Below are 21,965 nucleotides of genomic sequence, written 5' to 3' on the forward strand. Positions count from 1 at the left end.
GAAATAAAATACAAAATACCAAAGTGATACAGGATAAGGAGGATACAACAAATAACTGGTATAACTGACCTCATAATACAAAGGAAAAATAAGTTGGTTAACAATGAGGAATGGCTTAACAACAGAAATTTAAGAACACGAGTTAAAACAAAAATCTAAATAGATCTGGAAATTGTCTAACAATTTATCTTGCCGGGTTTAATAGATATTAGGATAGATAGAATTACATTCTTAGTCCACAAGGCGAATCTAGCTACTTCCATGAACTCTTAACAACTATAAGACAGAAACTGTTTACTGATTTAGTAATTCCTGATTCGTCTGACAGTAGTCCGTTAATTACAGCTGTGTTGTTTGCAGCTACTGGCCCCAGCCTTAGTGTCATCAAAGGAAGGATAAAGTTGGCCCAGGCCTTATCATAGGAGGGGCAACTCAGAAGGACGTGCTCTAAATCTTCTACTTGCCTGAGCAACAAGGGTAATGAAAGGGTAATTGTTTATCCTTCCCAGCCAGTATCACAGAGGGTGACAAAGTAAAAGCTCTTCTATTGCTTTTACTTTCCAAGGTGAAGAGGAGGCAAGGGAAGAAATATCTTTTGCTCGGTGATGACCTAAAAGATGGAGGACTGGCGAGGTCTGCTTGCCATGCAGCATCTTGGATTCTTCATTTAATCATTTTTTTGGCTGAATCCTAGCCTAAAGAAAGTCAAGCATGAGGAGAAAGCCTTATGTTTTACAGAGAGCAGCCAACTAGATTAAAAACTGTCCTCTAAAATTAGGGGTAAAAGGCCATTCTGGTTCTGTGAACGGCAATAGAACACAGACGATTGATAACTCAGTTGTTCTAGGAAGATATTAGGCTGAGCATTTGTGGGTTATCTTCATGATGCTCTTTACTAATTTCCTGCTAATTTACTCTGTAGTGCCTGATTCCTATCTCATTTTCTGAGGAAGTGGGCATGCACATGAAAGTTTGCACTGAGAACAAAACTTTGTTGGTCTGAAAGGTGCCTGATTGGACTCACATTTTGTTCTATTTCTATCCAAGCGGTTAAGTGTTTTGAGATTTCCTCGGCTGCAGTTTTAACACATCTCCTCACAACAAGCCTAGGTCTATTCCTGTCAGGCTACAGGAGGCCACAGCTGATCCAAACAAGATCTCTCTCTGCTTTTCTCTACCCAAAGGAGTCACATTCGCCTTCCCTTCCCTCTCCCCACAACATACAGCCTGCGAGGGAGGAGAGGCTGAGGGATCCCTGAGATTACTGAAGAAGAAGGAGAAGGAGAAGGAGAAGAAGAGTTGGTTCTTCTACGCTGCTTTTCTCTACCCAAAGGAGTCTCAAAGTGGCTTACGTTCACCTTCCCTTTCTTCTCCCCACAACAGACCCCCTGTGAGGGAGGGGAGGCTGAGAGAGCCCTGAGATTACTGAAGAAGAAGAAGAAGTTGGTTCTTAGATGCCGCTTTTCTCTACCCGAAGGAGTCACATTCGCCTTCCCTTCCCTCTCCCCGCAACAGCCACCCTGTGAGAGAGGGGAGGCTGAGGGATCCCTGAGATTACTGAAGAAGGAGGAGGAGGAGGAGGAGGAGGAGGAGAAGGAGAAGAAGAAGAGTCGGTTCTTCTATGCTGCTTTTCTCTACCTGAAGGAGTCTCAAAGCGGCTTCCATTCGCCTTCCCTTTCCTCTCTGCACAACAGACACCCTGTGAGGGAGGGGAGGCTGAGAGAGCCCTGAGATTAAGAAGAGTTGGTTCTTATATACCACTTCTCCTATACCTGAAGGAGTCTCAAGCTGGATTCAGGAGGGCTGCTTAGGGGCAGAGGGCCAAACAGGAAAGCTCATTGCATTACAATGAAACACTTCATGCACACGCTATTGTTGCCACCTCTAAAATCGTGCTGACCCAATATTGTCATCCCCAATTGGGGGGGGGGGGGGAGAGCAGACACACTCGGAGAGAAGCTTGCCTACAGCTACCTAATGAGTTCATGGCAAAATATTATAACAGGGGCTGTGGCTCAGTGGCTGAACATCTGCTTGGCATGCGGAATGCCCCAGATTAGTCCCCAGCATCTCCAGGCAGCAGGACTGGGCAGTAGGTGGGGAAAGACCCTGCAGAGCTGCTGCCAGTCTGAGGAGCCAAGACTGACCTTGATGGGCCAAGGGTCTCATTCAGTGTAAGGCAGCCTCATGTGGGGACTCTCAGGTTTCCTCAGGGTGCCAGGTGGTTTGGGGAACCAGGCAAACGGTGGACATTGCATCACACCATCTGTCCATGGGACATCCGGGCGGGAAATCCAGATCTAAGTGCATCAGCCAGCACTCCTCTGCAGTCCTCTAGGGCAGGGGTAGTCAACCTGGGGTCCTCCAGATGTTCATGGACTACAATTCCCATGAGCCCCTGCCAGCAAATGGAACATCTGGAGGACCCCAGGTTGACGACCCCTGCTCTAGGGCAGCCTTACTCAATCTTTTTACTGTTGAGAAACCCCTGAAACATTCTTCAGCGTTTTCGGAACCCCGGAAGTGATGTTAGTGACACCCCGGTAAGTCACATGTCACCAGAAGTGACATCACCCACACACTCCCACTGGATGTGACATCACCAGGCGACTCCCACAGCACAGAAATATTTTCAGATGATCTGTGAACAGAACCATACCTGCACTCTGGGCTGGCTACCAGTTTGCTCTCCTTCACCAAAAGAAGGCTGCGGTGCGAGCCTACAGAAACAGGGCTTGGGTGGAAGGGGGCCTGCAGCTCCAGCATTCCCACCCCGCAGGCCGGAAACAGGGCCAGAGCAGGCCTATAGCATACCACACACTACGGAAACAGAGTTGAGGCAGGCCTGTGCCATGCCCTTTCCGATGCCTTTCTGTTAATTCCATCCCAATTGGTGAAACCCTCCTGGGGTCGCCATGAACCCCCAAGGTTTCTCAAAACGCTGGCTGAGCAAGGCTGCTCTGGGGAAGTGATGTGGCATCCAGGTTTGTGCCTGGAAGGGCTATCGGCACATAGTGCAACGTCACTCCCTCCAGCCCCCCCCCCCCGTTCTTCTGTTGGCCATTATGGCAGGGGGGGGAGCAGCAGTAGAAGGATGCGTGGCCAAAGCAGGCTCCTGTGGCAGCCCAGGGTTTCCAGCCTTGTGCCAGTTGCACTCCAGAGACAAAAGACCTCTGCAGCAACAGCACTTTCCTTGAGGTGAACCTCTGAACATTCAGGCATCTCAGAAGTCTTCTGAGACGCACGAACGCAAACATACACATTTGCAGGTACACCCCCCACCCCCATCTGGGCTGCCCGGCTTTTCTAATCCTGGCAGCATTGTCAGGTAATTATTTCAAGGAACTGCTTCATAACGATTCGTCAGAACACAAAATGAAATAATGCACCGCAGGCTGGCTAACCCGAACATCAGAAGGTGCAGCAGCTATCCCTGATCCTGGGCTCAGCAGCTGCTTCCTTACCTCTGATCTGCCTTTTCCGTCAGAGGAGCCATGTCTGCCCCCTCCCTTCTCCCCCGGAGGTGAATGGGCCGCTCACTCCCCTCTCCTCCACGTAGCTCCCAGCTGCTGGGGGAAGAGTCGCCTTGAGGAGGCTCTTAAGTACCTTCCTCCTCCCACTGCCGGCTTTACTTAGCGCAGGGTGCCTGAGTCATGCCGTTCTGTCACTTGCCCGCCTGACAGCCAGCGCCTTCCCCCAGCGCGCCTGGCATTCATCTCGCGCTGACATCACGCAGACGCCAACCTCCTCGGCCGAGCCGCAGGGAGCCTGCAGGGAGGGAGGGAGGCAGGGAGGGAGGGAGCGGCGGCAGAAGGAGGGGACGGGGGGGGGGGGGCTTCGCAAAAATAGTCCTCTCAAAATATGCGGAAAGCCCGGCTCAAGGGAAATAAGCAGCCTCTCCCTGGCGACAAGGAGGGCACGCTCGCGTGATAGCCGTGCACTGGCATCTACTACAAGGTGCCGTGGATCCAGTTTCAATGGGAAGGGAGCAAAGGGGGACTCGGTTTCCTCACTTGGCAGCCCTGGCACGGGGGGGGGGAGGGGGGGAGTCCTTCATGGTTTGCATTGGCCAAAGCCCAGCAGTCGTGTTGGTCTCTTTACCCGGGGGGGGGGGCTTCAGGGCAGTCTTCTCTATGCCAGATATACCACCGCTGCACATATCAACACACTTCCAGCACACCACACACTCCACAAGCTCATGGATTTCGGCATCCAGCCAATGAAGGGAAGAACCAGGAAGCCAGACTGATATCCAGACAGGCCGGGCCAAAAGGGACTGCGGGACACCCCCAATCACCCCCTGCAGCACCCAGCTCAAACCACACCAAGTTATCATCAGCAATTTTATTTATTTGATGATTTTTATACTGCCTCTCCCTGCAAGTGGGCTCAGGAGAGTTCACAACAATTAAATACAGTAATGAAAATATGGGTTAAAGCACAATATAAAGCCAGTCCCACCTCCCCCCACCTGCCCGAACACCTTCAGCTGGTGACTCAGAGTGCAGCACAAATGGCGGGGGGGGCAGGCGGGGGGGGGGGGCCCTCTGTTCCCAGCCTGCCGTGGTCTCAGCCCTCTGCCCTTTGCAGGCCCTGGGGGACTCCGGGAGACCCGCCTGGGCCCAGCTCTCCACTGGCAACTCTTTCCTCCAGGTTCAGATCAGTCTCCCCTCCAAGGGCTGACCAGGGGCGGCCCTGCCTCACTTCTGAGACTTGAAGAGATGGGGCTGGCTGGGCCATCCAGGATTTTAATTGTGGCCTTTTAAAGTTTTGTTATTGTTTTTATTTTGTTGGCTGACTTGGGTGGGTTCCTGGACAGGATCCTGGGTGGCTCCAAGAATTCCCCCCGGTTTTATTTTTGTTCCTAGTACAGCTTCTGCTATTTGGCATTCTACTGTTTTCATCATCATACAGTCTAAAAGGAACTGAATGTTTGCAGACCTCCGAGAGGCAGCAGACTGGACATTCTCAAGTTTCAAAGGTTAATTTGCGCCCATCCACTCTGGCAACAGCGCAGCATTAATGGAGTCGGAATACACAGCACTGACCTCTGCAACCTCGACACGCTGCCTCTCGAGCAGGGAGATTATTTGGATCAGGAGGGAGGGGGCAGGACATCCCATGCCTGTTTCCTGTGACAGGAAACCCTATTAGGGCTTGAATCAGGCAGGACTTCGGGATATCCTTTAAAGGATTTCATTTTAAGCCCTGGCTTTCAAAACCTGGAACAGAACCATGTAACACTGCTCAGGATTTTAAAAGTGCCTCACTATGAATTTCCTTGTTACTGTACACTGGACACACTCCTGAACGCTCCCCTCTCGTTAATATTTTTTCATTCTTTTCTTTCTGCTCTCACCCAAATCGGTGGAAGCTTTTATGGTTGTGTGTGTAGAGGATTGCATTGTGATCAATTTTCCATTGCAGTGGCGACAAGGCCTGTGTGATGGGAGTCTTCCGGACACACACACCATTCTGGAGACCTCGTGATTAAAAGGCCAGCCACTTAATGTCCGAAATAAGGCTCCTTGTAGGTGAGCATGGTGAGCATCCCACATGCGAGTTTTGGCTCAGAGACAGTATGGTGCAGCAGTTAGACAATTGGAGAGACTAGGGTTCAAATCCCCTCTCTGCCCAGTAAGCTTGCTTGCTGATCTTGGGCCACATAAAAACAATGAACACCTTGGTCCCCACTGGGGAGAAAGGCCAGGTGCAAATGAGAGGAATAAAAGAAATCTGAGATTGGTAGCAGCTTTCTAGCCACAAGTCCCCCCTGAAGGAGAAACCCCTGCTTATCTCTCACATGTGCTGAATCACCTACACCAGTGGTCCCCAACCTTTATTAGGCTGGGGACCGGCAGGGCATTGGGCCGCGCCCACAGGGACCGCGCGGGCCACGCCCACGAGCCGCGTCCACGAGCCGCACCCGCAAATCGGGCCGCGCCTGCGAGCCGCGCCCAGCCGCGCCCGCGAATCGGGCCGCGCCCGCGAGCTGCACCCGGCCGCGCCCGCAGGCCGCACCCGCAGGCCCGCCCTAATTCCCTCTCCCCACAGTAAGAAGCTTCCCGGGCCGCAAGCTTGCGGCCTGGGAAGTTTTTTACTGCGGGGGGGTGGGTGGGGAGAGGGAGCCGCGGCCCAGCGCCATGGCCTTTGCAGCCCGGCGCCGGGCCGCGGGCCGCAGGTTGGGGACCACTGACCTACACTACAGGCTTCTTCAAGGTGGCATTTTTCTACCTAATGAAGGAAAACCATAGAAGGGAGAAAAACACCAAGCACTAAAAGCAAAAAACCCTAACTGAAAGACAGGAACCAAAAGGCTGGATGTCTGTACAATGTGAATCAGGGTTGTGCGGGGCAGCGTCCAAATTGGCCGTTCCAGGCTGATGCAGCCAGCACTGTGCTGCGGGGGGGGGGGGAGGTGCCAACGCATAACTTGGTACACACACGCTGTACGCCAAGTTACACACCGGCTCCCGTGCCTCCCCTCCCTCCCCGCGGCGTGGTGCTGCCTGCATCGGCCTGGAACAGCCGATTTGGATGCCACCACACACAACCCTAATTATATAAACATTCATTGTGCAAAACTTACAAAATAAAGACATTACAAATGTACACAAAGCACATAGGCCTTGTGAGTAATGAAAAATACACCTTATAATTTTGAACCCTAGACCGAATGCATCTCGACCCAAAATGAGTCTTTTTCAGATTTCTAATTATGGACACACATAAAGTAAAAGGTACATCAAGTAGCCAATCTTTAACCACTCTTGCGGAGCGGATTAAATAAAAGGATAAGGCCACCTGGGGAGGAGTTAGGGCGGGCCCTGTCCGGGATAAAAACTCTGAGTGTCCATCCAGGGCCCGGCAGCGAATGGGGAGCCGCACGAAGCGCGCCTCCCCATTGGCTGCTTGGCCTCGCCTCGCCTGCCCTGGCCGAGGACTTGTCGAGCAGACTGAACAGCCAGCCGGCGCGGTAAGTCCTCCGGCCTGCCCTCTCCTCCCCACTTCCCAAGCCTTCTGGGTGGGGGGGCTCCCGCCGGCCTTCTCTGGGCCCCAGGACCAGCCTCGCCGCAGTGAGCCTGCTCCCGGCCCCAGAGAAGGCTTCCCAAGCCTTCAGGGTGGGTGGGTGCCCAGACGCAGCCCTTCTCCCGCCTCCGGAACCAGCCTCGCCGCAAGGAGGCTGCTCCTGGGGACAGGAGAATGCCCCAGGACGGTGCCAGGACACCCCAGGTCTCCCACCACTACCCGCGCCGTCCCCCCCACTGGGAAGCCTTCACCCTGCGAAGGCTTCCCCGGGGGCGGGGGCCTAGTGCCCATTTTATTTAGATATCGATGTTTTATTTCCATACTGCAGTTGACAGTCACATCAATTTGTGATCCAAGAGAAAATAATTCTTGAACGGATTTGATCTCTTCACCATCGTTATCGTGACATGCCTGTTTTTTGCAGTGCTGATTATGTTTCTCATTTAGTGTTTAAGGCCAAATTTATTTCTTACTTCAGTAGTTCAGCAGTGGAATAGGCTGCCTAAGGAGGTGGTGAGCTCCCCCTCACTGGCAGTCTTCAAGCAAAGGTTGGATACACACTTTTCTTGGATGCTTTAGGATGCTTAGGGCTGATCCTGCGTTGAGCAGGGGGTTGGACTAGATGGCCTGTATGGCCCCTTCCAGCTCTGTGATTCTATGATTCAATGACCTTTCTAATCAGTTGTTCTGGGCCTTCCATAGTTTCTGACAGGAGGGTCGTGTCATCAGCATGCCGAAGATTATTCATATTCCTTCCTCTAATCTTAATTCCAATGTTTGATTCTTTGAGTTCAACCTTTCTCATAACAATCTCAGAATACAAGTTAAACAGGAAGGGGGAAAGAATACCCTCTATTTTGAACCAGTCAATGTCACCAAATGGTGTACGTACAATGGCTTCTTGGTTTGTGTAGAGCAACTGCATTAGTTTGATCAAATGCACTGGGACCCCTACAGTTTGCAAAGCTTCTCACAGTTTGTTGTGATTCATACAATCGAAAGCTTTCTTGTAGTCAATAAAGCAGATGTAGACTTCCTTTTGATATTCCCATGACTTTTCCAAAATCCAGCGCAGGTTGGCTATGCAATCATGAGTGCCACGCCCAAGTCAATAGCCCATTTGAACATCTGGATTGCCAGGTCTTTTCCCCATTTACCTGGGGCCTTGGGACTGGCATGCTCAGGTGTGCCTGGCTGAGTACTGGACTCAGAACCAACTCTTCTTCTGCAGACCAGCACATGGCTCCTCTCTGAAACTCTTATTTTGCTAGAACTTCAAGTCTGGCAAGATGATCCCTAGAGATAAATGGGCAGTAGCCAATGGCTCCAGTCGTTCACATGTCCTTGCTTTGCATTTCTCCTTGTGAATAATAATACATCTTGAAGCCAGTCAATACTGAAATGTTTCCTTGTTTTCCTTTTTGTTCTGTTTAAAAGAAGTTTCTTGCTTTCTAACGTTTTCAAATGCTGTGCACTCAGAGCCCAAGGAGGAGACAAAAGCACCACCCCGCCCCCACCCCAGGTAGTTTCCACTTGCAAACACAATACAGACCCGGGAAACCTGAAGCTCCCCACCGCTGCCGCTACTGGGCTCAGCATCACACGGAGCAGCGCAGCACTTTGTACAGGCGAGTCTCCCCTTTTTCTTCTTGAAGAATTCTATCCTGCCCTTTCACCCTCCCAAGAACCACCAAAGGGGCTGGCAAATAAAAACATACCTGATACAACCATCTGAGAACATCCTACAGGACACTTGTGGAAGAAGAGATGGCACTGAAGGCTGCTCAAGAGGAGTCCTAGGCCTTCACCAGCTCATGCCCAGCACAATTATTTATTAGGGCAATAAAGCGAGCCATTTTGTGCACAAAGTCTCAGCCCTCTGCTATGATCTTCCTGCCATGCTTGATGCAGAACAGAGAGGCCCCTCAGCCCTCTTCAAGGAGGACGTTTGACGCCTTCAGACCGCTCTTGCTGACTGAAGTGGATAGGCTGCTTGATGTCAGTGAGGCCGCTTGCCCGTCAGAGATCCCTGTCCCCCCTGGCTGCTCAAATCAAGCGATGAGAGGATAGGAGGTCCTCTTCAGGAGAACATTAATCTTTTCCTGACTATCGGGGAATTCCCAAGGAGGCTAAAAGAGGCAGTAGTCCAGCCTCTACTGAAAAAACACTGTCGGACCCCCGGGACACAGCCAGGTCCATCCCGTCTTGCATCTGGAGTTTCTGGGTAATTCATGAGCCATTTTCCCTTTCATCCTGATGGATGACCTCCAACGACAGCTGGACAGAGGCGGTTTGGTGCTGCTCGTGTTGTGGGATCTCACAGCAGCATTCAATGTAGGCCATGAGCTTCTTGCTTACCACCTCACTGAAGCTGGAACACACTAGACAGACCTCCAGTGGCTGATCTCCTTCCTTCAGGGTTGTGAACAGAAGATTGCTGTGGGAGAAAGTGACCCACGTTCACACCAACTCCCTTGTGAGGTACTGCAGGGCACAGCAAAGCCATAGGAAACTCAATCCCTGCAAGATGGAAGTCCTAGGGCTCAGTAGGAGAGGCCCGGGCAAGGAAGCATGACTGCCCTGCCCAGATGGCGTACAGCTTACTACTACGCAATCCGATAGGAATCTGGACGTGATCTTTGATGCCTCCCAGTCGATGGAGGCACAGGTCACTATGTAGCTCAATTGCCATTTTACCACATTTGCCAGTGTCGTGCCCACACCAGCTGCACCTGCAACTGAGCTTCCAGAGGGTGCTCCAGAGGCCATAGCTGGTCCAGATCTGCTGCCTAATCCCAGTACACTCCAGCACCAGCTGGCGATCTGGCCAGTGAAGATCATGCTTGGGATCGAGGCCAGCCCAATGCCCCAGAGGGAGAGCAATCTGTCCCATCCAGGCTGCCACCCAGCCCTACGGGTTGTAAAATTGTGGGACAAGACTCCATTGAGTCCAGAGGACAGTGTAATGTCAGAAGATCAGCTAGTGTTTTTCAGGGCAGTGAGAACCAGAGAGAACTGTGAAGTGCTCCAGAGCAGCGGTCCGCAAGCTTGCGCCTGCTGCGGACCGCTGCGGACCGCTGCTCCGGAGTCCAGGGAGAGGGCGGCCCGGGGGCCCGCGCCCGCGTAGCAGCCCCAGCGCAAGCGTGCATGCGCGTGCGCAGCAGTCCGTGCATGTACGTTTGCGCCGCTGCCATGCCAGCGGCCGCGGCTCCCCTCCCAGCCCCTCTGGGCCACAAGCACATTAGCTTGCGGCTCGGCAAGCTTCTCTTCCCTCCCCCCCCCCCCAAAGCGAGAAGCTTGCCAGGCTGTGAGCTAATCGGCCGCTTTGGTGGCCAATTTGCTCGCGGCCTGGTGAGCTTCTTGCTTCGGGGGGAGGGAAGAAGGAGCCGCGGCCCGGCGCCAAGACCTTCGCGGCCCGGCACCAGGCCACGGCCTGCGGGTTGGGGACCACTGCTCCAGAGGAATCTGTCAAGGCTGGGCAAGTGGGCAACAAAATGGCTAATGGGGCTCAACATGGACATGGGCAAAATAACTATAAATATACATTGATTGGGTCATAACTGGCAAGGAGAGAGATCCTGGAGTCACTGAAAATGTTGACTCAGTGTGCACCTGCAATGGAAAAGGCAAACGTTATGCTAAGAAGGAGATTGGAAAAAAATCAGCCAGTATCACAATGTCCCTCTATAAGTTTACGCTGCGGCCTTATCGGGAATGTGTAGAGTTCTAGTCATTGTACCTCGAAAAGACACAGCACTGGAGAAAGTGAAGAAAGGTTCAAGAGGTTACGACTGTTTAGCTTGGAGAAACTATGATGGCAGGGTGACACGGCAGAGGTTCACAAAATTATGCCTGGGACAGAGAAGGTGCAGAAAGAAGTATTTTCCCCCCTTTCACTCAACACAAAAACTTGTGAGCACTCAATGGAATTTATGAGCAGTCGGTTGAGAACAGATAAAAGGGCTTATTATTTTTATACATATCATGTTGCGAGCCACCGTGGGCTGGATGGTCTGGGAGCGACGGCGTACAAGTCTAAGAAATTTATAATAATAATAACAACAACAACCTCTACAGCTCTTCACAGCCCACGTACCTGAAAGACCGATCTTTCCCGTCTTGCCACGTATCAGTCAGGGCATTCGGGGTGCCACCTGCTGGCCGTTCACCTACTTGCAGGTCCCCCACAGCCTGGGGGGCTCGTCCATCGTGGCCTCTGTGAAAGAGGTGAGCCGAGCCCGCGTGTGGGAGAGCTTCAGGAGGTCTTCATGAATTTGAACCATGGGGCAAATTTAGACCTGGAGGGAGTTTTCATCATGTCTGATTGTAACCTAATGTTTTAATCATTACCTGCAAGCTACCTGAACCCAAGAAAAAAGGCAGGATACAAAGGTTTTAATAAACAACTGCTCAGAGAAGATCTCTTGTTTTCAGCAGCAACGGCCTGCATCTTAAGCTCTGAGGGTAGGGTTGCCAACTTGTGCTGGGAAATTCCTGGAGATCTGGCAGTGGAGTTTGGGGGTGAGAAAGACCTCAGTGGGACAGGATACCACAGAGTTCACTCTCCCAAGCAGCCATTTTCTCCAGAGGAATTGGTCTCTGTCACCTGGAGATCAGTTATGGAGGTTGGTAAACCTACCTGCTGGGGCAATGACACACCTCTGGGAGAAATCTGGAGGGTGACCACAGGAAAAGTGCAATGCTCACAGAGGCTCATCAGTGAAATCCTCCAACCCACCTACCTTAAAGGTGAGTAGGGATGCTGCACGGAGCCAAGGATTTGACTGTCTTCCCGCCACCTGCACCACAGCTCTGCACCTTCTGTGATTTACAGGATGTGATTCTACCTTGCCCAACTGGGTCAGCCCAATATTAATTGCCACTTGTGAAAGAGGAAATGAGCTGATCTGCAATGAACTTAGAAGTGCAGGCAGGAAAGGCAGCGCACAGCAGGAGCATTAATGTCACACTCCCTCTGGGGATAAATAAGAGGTAAACTCCAGTGATGCTGTCATTGGCTCCCTTTTGAAACAGGGATACATTATTTCAAACCAAGGACAGGATTTGGATGAAATTATGGGCTGTCATTTATCTATTTAGGTGTAGCCACATGAATCCATTTAGTTTGGCAAGGATCCTGCGCAATCAGTGAAAATAAGCCTCTTTGATTGTGACATTCTTTGAGCCACTGATCAAAGGAAAGAAGAAAAATTCTGTACTCAGTTCATACATAGCCAGACTCAAGACTATCCATATCCAGGTCTATCCATATGCAAGATTTTGGGCACCTACCAAACACCATTACTTCAGTTTTTTCAAGATTAACTTCTAGATTGTCCTCCTTACAATATGCTGTAACTAGTAATAAAGCCCGCTGTATGCCGAATACAGCGGGCGCTAGAAACTGACCTTGTCGGGCGGCGGCTCTCTGCCTAAGTAGGCAGCCCTGGCTAACAACTGAAATCATTGTGCACTCTGAAATCTGTGCACTCTGTAATGCAGTGGTCCCCAACCTTTCTGAGGCTGGGGACCGGCCCGGGCTGTGCCCGGGCCGCGCCCGCGCAGGAATATATTGCTGTAGCATGCCAAGTAGCCAAGGCAGGTGGGTAAAGACATGTGCAGATGTTCTCTAATTCAGCAACTTTATTTCCACAAGGCACAAACCCAGGGTATTACAAAAACAGCTCTAGGTGCACTAAGCAAAGTAAACCAAATCCATGGTCTTTGTTAGCTATATGATGTCCTCCCCTATACACACATCATTAGCATCATTCTCCTCTGTCATCCTTCATAGCAAAACACAGAGAAGAGACAAACTCCAAAACAATCCCCAGACAAAGGACAGTTCCCCTTTTCCAGTAATAAAGGTGGCAAGGGCGATCTGTGGGTAGGGAGTCAGAGGCAGTGGCCCTCACCAGAAGTTCTAGTCCTGGCCATTGCTTCACCAGTGTGGTGTGGTGGTTAAGGGTGGTGGGTTTGATTCTTACTCCTCCCCATGCAGCCAGCTGGGTCAGCCCCACCTCCCTCATAAGGTACCAGTTGTGGTGAGAAAGGAAGGGGATTGTAAGCTCCTCTGAGATTTGTTCAGGTAGAAAAAAGTGGGGAACAAAAACAAACTCTTCTTTTTCTTAGAGTATGCTGGCACCAGCCCTGCCACACATACATATTTGTATAAGGGTGTTTCTGAACTTGGTGTTCAAATGAAATTCTACAGTTGAGAGTTTCAGTGAAGTTCAGTTCAACAGAGTGAAGGACTGAGAAGAATCATGAATTAGGGAAATGGAACTAATAGTACTTTCTTTAGGGAAATAGAGGGATGACCTCTACCAAGGGTTTAAGAAGGAAAATTGGAATTTGTGTGTATGTCCCTGCCTTAAAAGCCTTACATAATTTTGAGACAATTAAGTTATGCCTGTTTATTTAAGCAGTGGCAGCCAAGAAATCTTTCTCAACAGTAGAACAAATAAGTCCTGTGACACACATGGCCTCACCGGTCACCACTGGCCAGTGGATTGCAGCCGTGGGGGGCAGAAGAAGAGCCGCGTCCGCGCCCGCGAGCCGCGCCCGGGCCGCGCCCGCGAGCCGCGCCCGGGCCGCGCCCGCGAGCCGCGCCCGCGAGCCGCGCCCGCGAGCCGCGCCCGGGCCGCGCCCGCGAGCCGCGCCTGCACATCGGGCCGCTGGCTGGCAGGGCCGCTGGTGGACTGTTTCTTCGGGGGCGCTGCAGAAGCCGGGGCAGGAAGCGAGCCGGGAGCGGCTGCGAGGACATGGCGGAGACCATTGTAAGTTGGGGGCGAGGGGGTGGTGCGCGGGGGCTGCGGCCTGCGTGGGAAGATCGGGGCCTCTTTCTCCGCTTTGCCGTGCGAGTTTGCGGTCCCTCCTGAGCTTCGCCGTGCCCCAAATCCTCCCCACTCCTTGGAGGTTTCTGGATTGTGAAGTCCGCAGCCCAGTTTTGTTTTTCTTTCTGCGACGGTTCGAGCGGGCTTTAGGCGGAGTGGCTGTTTGCCTTTCGCCCCCCTCTCCCCCCCCCCAATTTTAAAATGCTTTAATGCCTTACAGTCGGCAATGTGAGGAATGTTGCCGGAAAACACAGAGGACATCGCTTGCATCTCTTTTGGCTCTCTTTTGGCTCTTGCGATGGCTCTCTCGGGCAGGGAGCCCCGGGAAGCTGCAGTCTGCTGAGGTTCCCTCGGAGGTTCCCTCGGGCAACTGCGCGCGGCTCGCAGTTGCTGGGGCTGGGAATCAGAGGGACCAATCAAGTTAAATCAAATTCTGTTGAAACACTTGTTGTTGTTGTTAGGTGCGAAGTCGTGTCCGACCCATCGCGACCCCATGGACAATGATCCTCCAGGCCTTCCTGTCCTCTACCCTTCCCCAGAGTCCATTTAAGTTTGCATCTACTGCTTCAGTGACTCCATCCAGCCACCTCTATCGTCCCCTTCTTCTTCTTTTGCCCTTGATCGCTCCCAGCATTAGGCTCTTCTCCAGGGAGTCCTTCCTTCTCATGAGGTGGCCAAAGTATTTGAGTTTCATCTTCTGGACCTGGCCTTCTAAGGAGCAGTCAGGGCTGATCTCCTCTAGGACTGACCGGTTTGTTCGCCTTGCAGTCCAGGGGACTCGCAAGAGTCTTCTCCAGCACCAGAGTTCAGAAGCCTCAATTCTTTGACGCTCTGCCTTCCTTATGGTCCAACTTTCGCAGCCATACATGGCAACTGGGAAGACCATAGCCTTGACTAAACACACTTTTGTTGGCTGGGTGATGTCTCTGCTTTTTAAGATGCTCTCTACATTTGTCACAGCTTTCCTCCCCAGGAGGAAGCGTCTTAAAAAAAAAACAACTATAAACATCCAAGTCATGTTACCTCAAAGATGTGAGTCTAAAGTGGAGCAAAATGCATGCTACAGCAGTGGTCCCCAACCTGCGGACCGTGGCCCGCTGCCGGGCCGCGGCTCCCTCTCCCTGCCCCCCCCCCGGCAGTAAAAAACTTCCCAGGCCGCAAGATTGCGGCCCGGGAAGCTTCTTACTGCGGGAGGGCGGGGAGAAGGAATCCGGGCCGGCCGCGCCCAACCTCAGAAAGGTTGGGGACCACTGTGCTACAGGACAAAATGGGTGTGACAGATCACAAGACTGGATATTTCAACTTTAAAACATAATAATTTTTAAAAAGCACCTTATTATCAGAAGTATAAAAGATGTATGTAATCCATTATGTTGAAAATGCCAGTTTAATATTGCTAGTTTCAATAAATGCTTGTGACAGCAAAAGATTTTAGTTCTGTTTCTTGGAGATAATAAATTCCATGATGGGACCTAAAACTGCATATGGATTATATCAGGTGGGAAAAAATAACGTCAAGACACAGCAGACTGGATATAGCAGCCATAGCTCTTTATGTGAATACTGGAAATTTCTATCATGAAAGAACAGCAACCCCCCCCCCAAAAAAAAAAGTGTGAATGAGCTAAAATGGCAACGGTGACATGTACGTATAGGAGAAGGAGAACAGAGAGAATATTTACACGAGTAGCTTCTGGAATAAAAAACGTGGGATGTAATTGATGCAGTTAAGTTCTGGCAATAAGCATGAGGGGCCATCCTGCATGAGAGCTTTGGGGTTTTTTCACTGGGCAGGAGGTAGAAATGGAGGCCCCAAAATCCTTTTAAAAAATCAGCACAGAGCAGCATGTCCCCGACAGAACTTCAATCCTCTTGAGGGGGACAGGAGATGGAACACTGGTGTGATTCAGGGATTTCCATCCACCATTTTAGCATTCTCATCCCTTGTCCATCCTCTGAATCTATGAGGCAGCCTCAAGTGTCACTTGCCAAGACCGAGTTGTGGGCCCCCCTCCCTGCATGTGGCCCGGGGGGCAGCGCCATCTGCACTCAGTTCCACAGGCAGGACCAACAGGAAAAATGGGCCCCCACCCAAGACCATGGCCAGGCCCCATGCAGTGAGGTGGGCTGTGAAAACAGGCCCTGGGCCCACAATTACAGGGCCCCAGTAAGAGAGACTGGCCTGAAGCAGGGAGAACGTTTGAGTCCAGTGACATCTTTAATACCCACAAAGCAAAGAAGCTTTTGTGTGCACACAACAAATGAGAAGAGTTGGTTTTTATACTCCACTTTTCACTACCAGGAGTCTCAAAGAGGCTTCCAATGGCCTTCCCTTCCTCTCCCCACAACAGATGCCCTGTGAGGTGGGTGAGGCTGAGAGAATTCTGACAGGACTGCTCTGTGAAAACAGCACTATCACGGCTGTGACTAGCCCAAGGTCATCCATTTGGCTGCATGTGGAGGAGGAATGGGGAATCAAACCTGGCTCACCAGATTAGAAGCCATTGCTCTTAACCACGACACCACGCTGGCTGTGTACGAGTGTCTCAGAAAGATACGGCATTGGGTTCATTCTCATGATCTTCCGAGTTCACTGCGGCCATAAAAATAAACCCTCGGCCATATTTCCCATAAAATCCATATTGAGCTTGGAATGTAATAAAGGTGAAGGTCTCCCCTGTGCAAGCACCGGGTCATGTCTGACCCTTGGAGTGACGCCCTCCAGCGTTGTCACGGCAGACTCAATACGGGGTGGTTTGCCAGTGCCTTCCCCAGTCATTACCGTTTTACCCCCCAGCAAGCAAGTTGGGTACCCATTTTACCGACCTCGGAAGGATGGAAGGCTGAGTCAACCTTGAGCCGGCTGCTGGGATCGAACTCCCACCCTCATGGGCAGAGCTTCAGACAGCATACCACTGCCTTACCACTCTGCGCCACAAGAGGCTCTTTGGAACCATTTAATGACAGAAATCATTACACTGTTTTTAACAGGGCTTTGAAATGCAGTACTTTTTGCACTCTTTGAAGAAAGAGGTGGAAGAAGTGAAAAGAAAGAGGAGAGAGGAGGCAAGGACCTGTAAGTCATGAGGAAAGTCCACAAATGCTGTATGATACAAGAAAGACTTCTACCACTTGAAGAGAAAGCAGAGCAGACTTGACACAAGAAAAGGAAGCAATCCAATTGCCCTTTATCCTCCTTTAGATTTCAGCCTGGTGAAAGCCCACTGTGGGTCCAGTGAGCCATATTAACCCAGCCCAAAGCTTCCCTGGGCCTTTATCACACTTCTGCAATGTGTAGAAACTTGGGGGTTTTTTTCTACTGAAAAGGAGAGAAATGAAATTTCCAGGCAGCCTCACACTGGAACTGTCAGCACTCAGATGCATCGCGCTGGCTGAGGGCAGTGCATCGACCAGGGTGGCTGCAGACTGCAAGACCAGCACTACTGGATGCCAAGAGGACACAGTGCCGTGACACTGCAGCAAACTGCCAGGCGCCTGGGACACTCTGCTGCAAATCCCTGATCCAGTTCATGAGCCTGCAGCAGTCCCCCATGAGGTCTGCAGGACAGAACCCAGCCCTTTCTCCTGAGCTGACCACAGGATGAGGCCGAGATTAATGCCCACGATTTGACTCAGGGTAACGTGTCAACCCAACCGAGGTCAAAAGATCACTGACAGAAGGGGGGGGGGCTCCTTCTTGTTTGATAAACAGCAGTCCACATTACAGGGCCAATGTAGCAATGCCAGTCCCCAGGTGGGACCTGAGAATCCCCTGGAATTATAGCTCATCTCCAGTTCCCCTGGAGAAAACGGCTGCATTAAACTCCTCTGAGGTCCCCCCCACCCCAAATCCCACCCACTCCCAGCTCCACCCCTAAAGTCTCCAGGTATTTGCCAACCCAGAGGTGGCAACCAATGATTATAGCTGCAGGACTGTCCACAAAAATGCATCCCCAAAAACAAATCCCAAAGCAGTTTACTAACATCACAGAAGTTGCTGAGCAGAACAGAAGAGCAGAAAGCAACGGAAGAACTGCTTGGCATGAACCAAGAGTTGCAAACCCTTTTCCAACATAGTCTGGTTGAAAGCAGGACTGGTGTGAGACCATTTTGCTTGCCTGCAAAGACAGTCAGAGGAGGAGCCTGGAGTCTAATCTTGCATAGAAACCCGTTCCAGGAAAAGCCACCCGTTGAGTGGGCAGCTATTCTCTGCTTCTCCTTTGGTAAAAACAGGTTAAAAAAAAAAAAGATAAAAACAACCCATAGCTCAGGATAGCCAGATCTTCTCAGCTCTCACAAGTCAAGCAGTCCTACTTAAAACCTGGATGGGAAAACTCCAAGGAAGTCCAGAGCTCCTCCATAGAGGCAGGCAACAGCAAACCACCCCTGACCATCTCTGACCTTGAACACCCTGTGAGGTCGCAGACTCAAACCACAAAATCCTAGAGCTGGAAGGGGCCATGCAGGACATCTAGTCCAATTTCCCTGCTCAATGTAGGATTAACCTCAAGTATCCATGATAAGTATGTACAGGCAGCTGCTGCTTAAAATCCACCAGTGAGGGGGAGCCCACCACATACGTTTCCACTGCAGTTACTGTTCTACATGTAGTTTAAACCCATTATTGTGGGTCCTATCCTGTGCTGCCAACACAAAACCACTCCCTGCTCTCCAAGTGACAACCTTCCAAATACTTCAAGAGAGCAGTAACCTCCTCTGCTCCAGGCTGAACATTCCCATAAGCCTTGCTTACCCAGGCCCCGGATCCTCCTTGACCCTCTCCTCTGAACCCTCACCATTTGCCCACGTCCTTTTTGAAGGGAGGCCTCCAGAACTGGACACAGCATTCTAGGTGTGATATGATCAATGGGGGCAATACAGTGGGACTATGACAACTTGAGATTTCAATGTGACGCCGCTGTTGATACAGCCCAAGACTACATTCACCATTTTTCCTACTGCATCACACTGTCTGCTCACATTTAGCTTACAGGACCACAGGTTGACTACCCCTGTTCTACAGTAGCGATCCCCAACCTGTGGGCCGTGGACCATATGTGGTCCTTCGACTAATTGGAGGTGGGCCCCGAAGGACGCCTTCTCCCCCCCCCGGCCCTTTACTTCATCCCCCCCAGCCCTTTATAACACACTTCATTGTTGTGGCGTGTCTGTATCTTATTTTGAAGAGATGTTTAAACATTACCATAGCAATCAAAGAGCGTTAGGGCAGTGGTTGAGAGTAGAGGAGTAAACTACCCCCCCCCCACCGGGCCTCAGTAAAAGGCGTTGAGTGGTCCCCAGTGAGTGGTCCCCGGTGATAAAAAGGTTGGGGACCACTGCCCTACAGGACATGAGCTGCTGCCTCACAGAGTGACCCAAATCATGGCAAGAACTGCAGCACGGTTACTGAGTCCAAGTGTGAGGGCATACATACCCTGTGTGTGGGGGAGTCCATGCACTACTTCCAAGTGTGCCACATCAGAGGCCTGCCCCTGCTTCTCCAGCACAATAAATCAGACAAAACACAGCTTGGGAAAATCTCACACCCAGCTGCGCTACTGAATCTGTGCATTTAATAAGAGGGAGTTGATCTGAACTTGCCTGGGCCTTTATGGAGACACTGCTAGAAGCCATCAAGGGAAGAAGGACTGTTGAGCCAACACAGAGGTCACCACGTACGGGGGGGGGGGGGCAGGGGAGTCACCTGCCCCATGGAGTCCCCCCCCCCCTTGCTCTTGCACTTTCATCCCTCACAGCAGAGGGTTTGTACAAGGAGTCCTGAGCAGGGAAGGACAAACAGAACCCCTTCAGTTCCTTTTCCTTTGCCAGCGTTGAGACTGGTTTTGATGCACTCATTGGGCTGCTAATATCGTCAATGTATAAATTGACAAAGAAGAAAAGGCTTATGGGGAAAAGGTAAAATTCACACGGGGAGAACATGAGTTTCCCTTTCTTCATGAAGGACTTTATTCAGCTTTTCTCAAAGGAAACATTTAAAATCTAGAGTTCTGGGGTGTAAAATTCCTATGATGTATTTTTTCGTCGTATGAGTATAATGCAGGGTTTCTTTCTCAACTAGGGTTTCATTAAACGCTGGGGTTTCTTGACAGCCCTGGAAGGGTTTCCTGAAGGGGTGGAGTTAATTTTTCATATACCATATTAAATAAATGGCTAAACATTTATTAGGTGATATGACCATTTATTGCAATGTCAACCTGCCCCCCCCCCGCCCCATGACCAGTGCTGGGCCCGGAGGGGTGGGCAGGGGTGGGCCCCTGGTGGGCATGCGCAGAGCTAAGCTACCCCACCATATTCTTCATGATTGGTGGCTCTTCTGGGGTTTCGCAAAATCTGAAGAATGTTTCAGGAATGGTAAAAAAATTAAGAAAGGCTGGTGGATTGCTTTGGGACACACAAAATATGCAACATGGACATATTTAAGCAAGGTAACTTGTTACATTGATGTTGTTTACCTGAATTGTAATAAGGCTTTTGGCAAGGTTCTCCTTGATGTTCTGATGGGTAAACTGGAGGACTGCAGGCTGGATGAGGTGGACTGGGAGCTAGTTAGAAGACGGCACCCAAGAGTGGCTGCCAATGGTGTTTCAGATTGGAGGGGGGTGAGCAATAGGGTGCCACAGGGTTTGTTCCTGGGTCTGGTACTTTGCAACATTTTTAGCAATGGTCTGGATGAGGGGGTGGGGGGACTCCTCATTAAACTTGCAGATGACAGCAAATTGGGAGGAGTAGCAAACCCTCCAGAAGACAGAGTTCAATGAGATCACAATGAGAACAAGACGCTATTCAATAAGAAGCGCAGAGTTGTACATCTGGGTCACAAAAATGAGAAGCAGGCAGACTGGATGGGAGAGACACTCCTGGGCAGCAGTGGGTGAGAACGAGATCTTGGTGCAATTGAGGACTGTAAGCAAACTATGAACAAGGTAAATGCAGTCTTGGGCTGTATCAACAGAGGCAAAATCACAAGAATGTCATAGTCCCCACCTGGAGTCCTGGGTGCAGTTCTGTCGTGGTTCGGTCCTTGGTGGCTTGGGAACCGGACCGAACCCCGCCATCAGAGGCGCCCGCGATCACGGAGGTAGGGCATGGTGATCATAGGCAAGCCGGCAGCTGGGCGCCCCACCCGATCGTTGAGGTGGCAATGGCCGCTAAAGAACCTCAATGTCCCCCTCCACCTTTTGACAAGGGCCCGGAGATGGCCCTTTGTTCCAGGAAAATGGGCCATCAGGAACCCCGGAAAACCTCGCATATGTGCATGAGTCATGATTGTATCAGCATGTTCCCTCCGCAAGTACTGGGTGGGGCAATACAGCCTAAGGAGGTGGGTTTTGTATAAAAGGGAGCTTCCACCTGGAGTTCGGTGGAAGCTCTTACTCCATACCAGCGGACTCCACGTTGCTGAAATAAAGCTTGTTCCTGTTGTATCGTTCACCAGGCCTGGCGTGACGTTTTCTTCAAAAGGGCACCCTGTTTTTTCAGTTAGCAAGCGGGTCCCCGACATCGTAAGAGCTTCCACCCGAACTCCAGGGTCGGCATCGCATCCGAGCGCTTATCGGGACGGATCCAGAGATGGCGTTTTCAAGCAACGGGGCGGTCTCGACCCCCACGAACCCCGGGAACATGAGTTTAATGTCCCCGGGAGATTTCCTCCGAAAATCGGGGGGCCAGGAGCAGCTGTCCGGGACCCCGAGACCCTCGGCAGCGGCGGCCAAGGGAAGGCGCCGGGCCATGGGGTTCCCAAGCACGGCGGGGAGCGCGCCGAGGTCTGGGGGGTTGGCCCCAACCTGGGACACCCAGCTGAGGCAGGCGCTTCGCCCGGTAAGACCTGAGGAATCCCTAGAGGACCTGCGGCGGGCCATGGCGGACTTGGCCAAGCGCTTGCAGGCAGCTGAAGCCCGTGAGCAAGCTCGGGCCGGGCCCGGAGGGACTGGTAATACAACGGCGGAAGGGATCGCGTCGAGTGAGGACGTCTCCAGCGACGAGGACGAGCCCGGCACTGGTGAGCGGGCCCCGGACCCCGACCCGGAGCAGTTTTCAGTCCCGAGTAGGCGAGACGGCCAGCGGAGAGGCGAGACAGCA

At 51.6% G+C, this 21,965-nt stretch overlaps 1 protein-coding gene across 49 annotated transcripts in view; it reads right to left on the reverse strand.

The window, feature by feature from the left end:
• SORBS1 (sorbin and SH3 domain containing 1) overlaps positions 1-21,965 on the reverse strand; it is a 268,843-nt gene that overhangs the window by 95,385 nt on the left and 151,493 nt on the right. The window contains exon 1 of one of the 49 annotated variants that reach the window (XM_077351033.1): positions 3,465-3,652. The exons of 47 other annotated variants lie outside the window; for them this stretch is intronic. In XM_077351033.1, coding sequence (XP_077207148.1) covers positions 3,465-3,496 — 32 coding nt within the window. In that variant the 5' untranslated portion in view covers positions 3,497-3,652. Of the gene's footprint in view, positions 1-3,464; positions 3,653-21,965 lie in introns of those variants that run through there. One more of the 49 variants, XM_077351043.1, reaches the window with a different exon arrangement.

This window comes from Paroedura picta, chromosome 8 (genome assembly GCF_049243985.1).
Source record: "Paroedura picta isolate Pp20150507F chromosome 8, Ppicta_v3.0, whole genome shotgun sequence".
Classification (NCBI taxonomy): Eukaryota; Metazoa; Chordata; class Lepidosauria; order Squamata; family Gekkonidae; genus Paroedura; species Paroedura picta.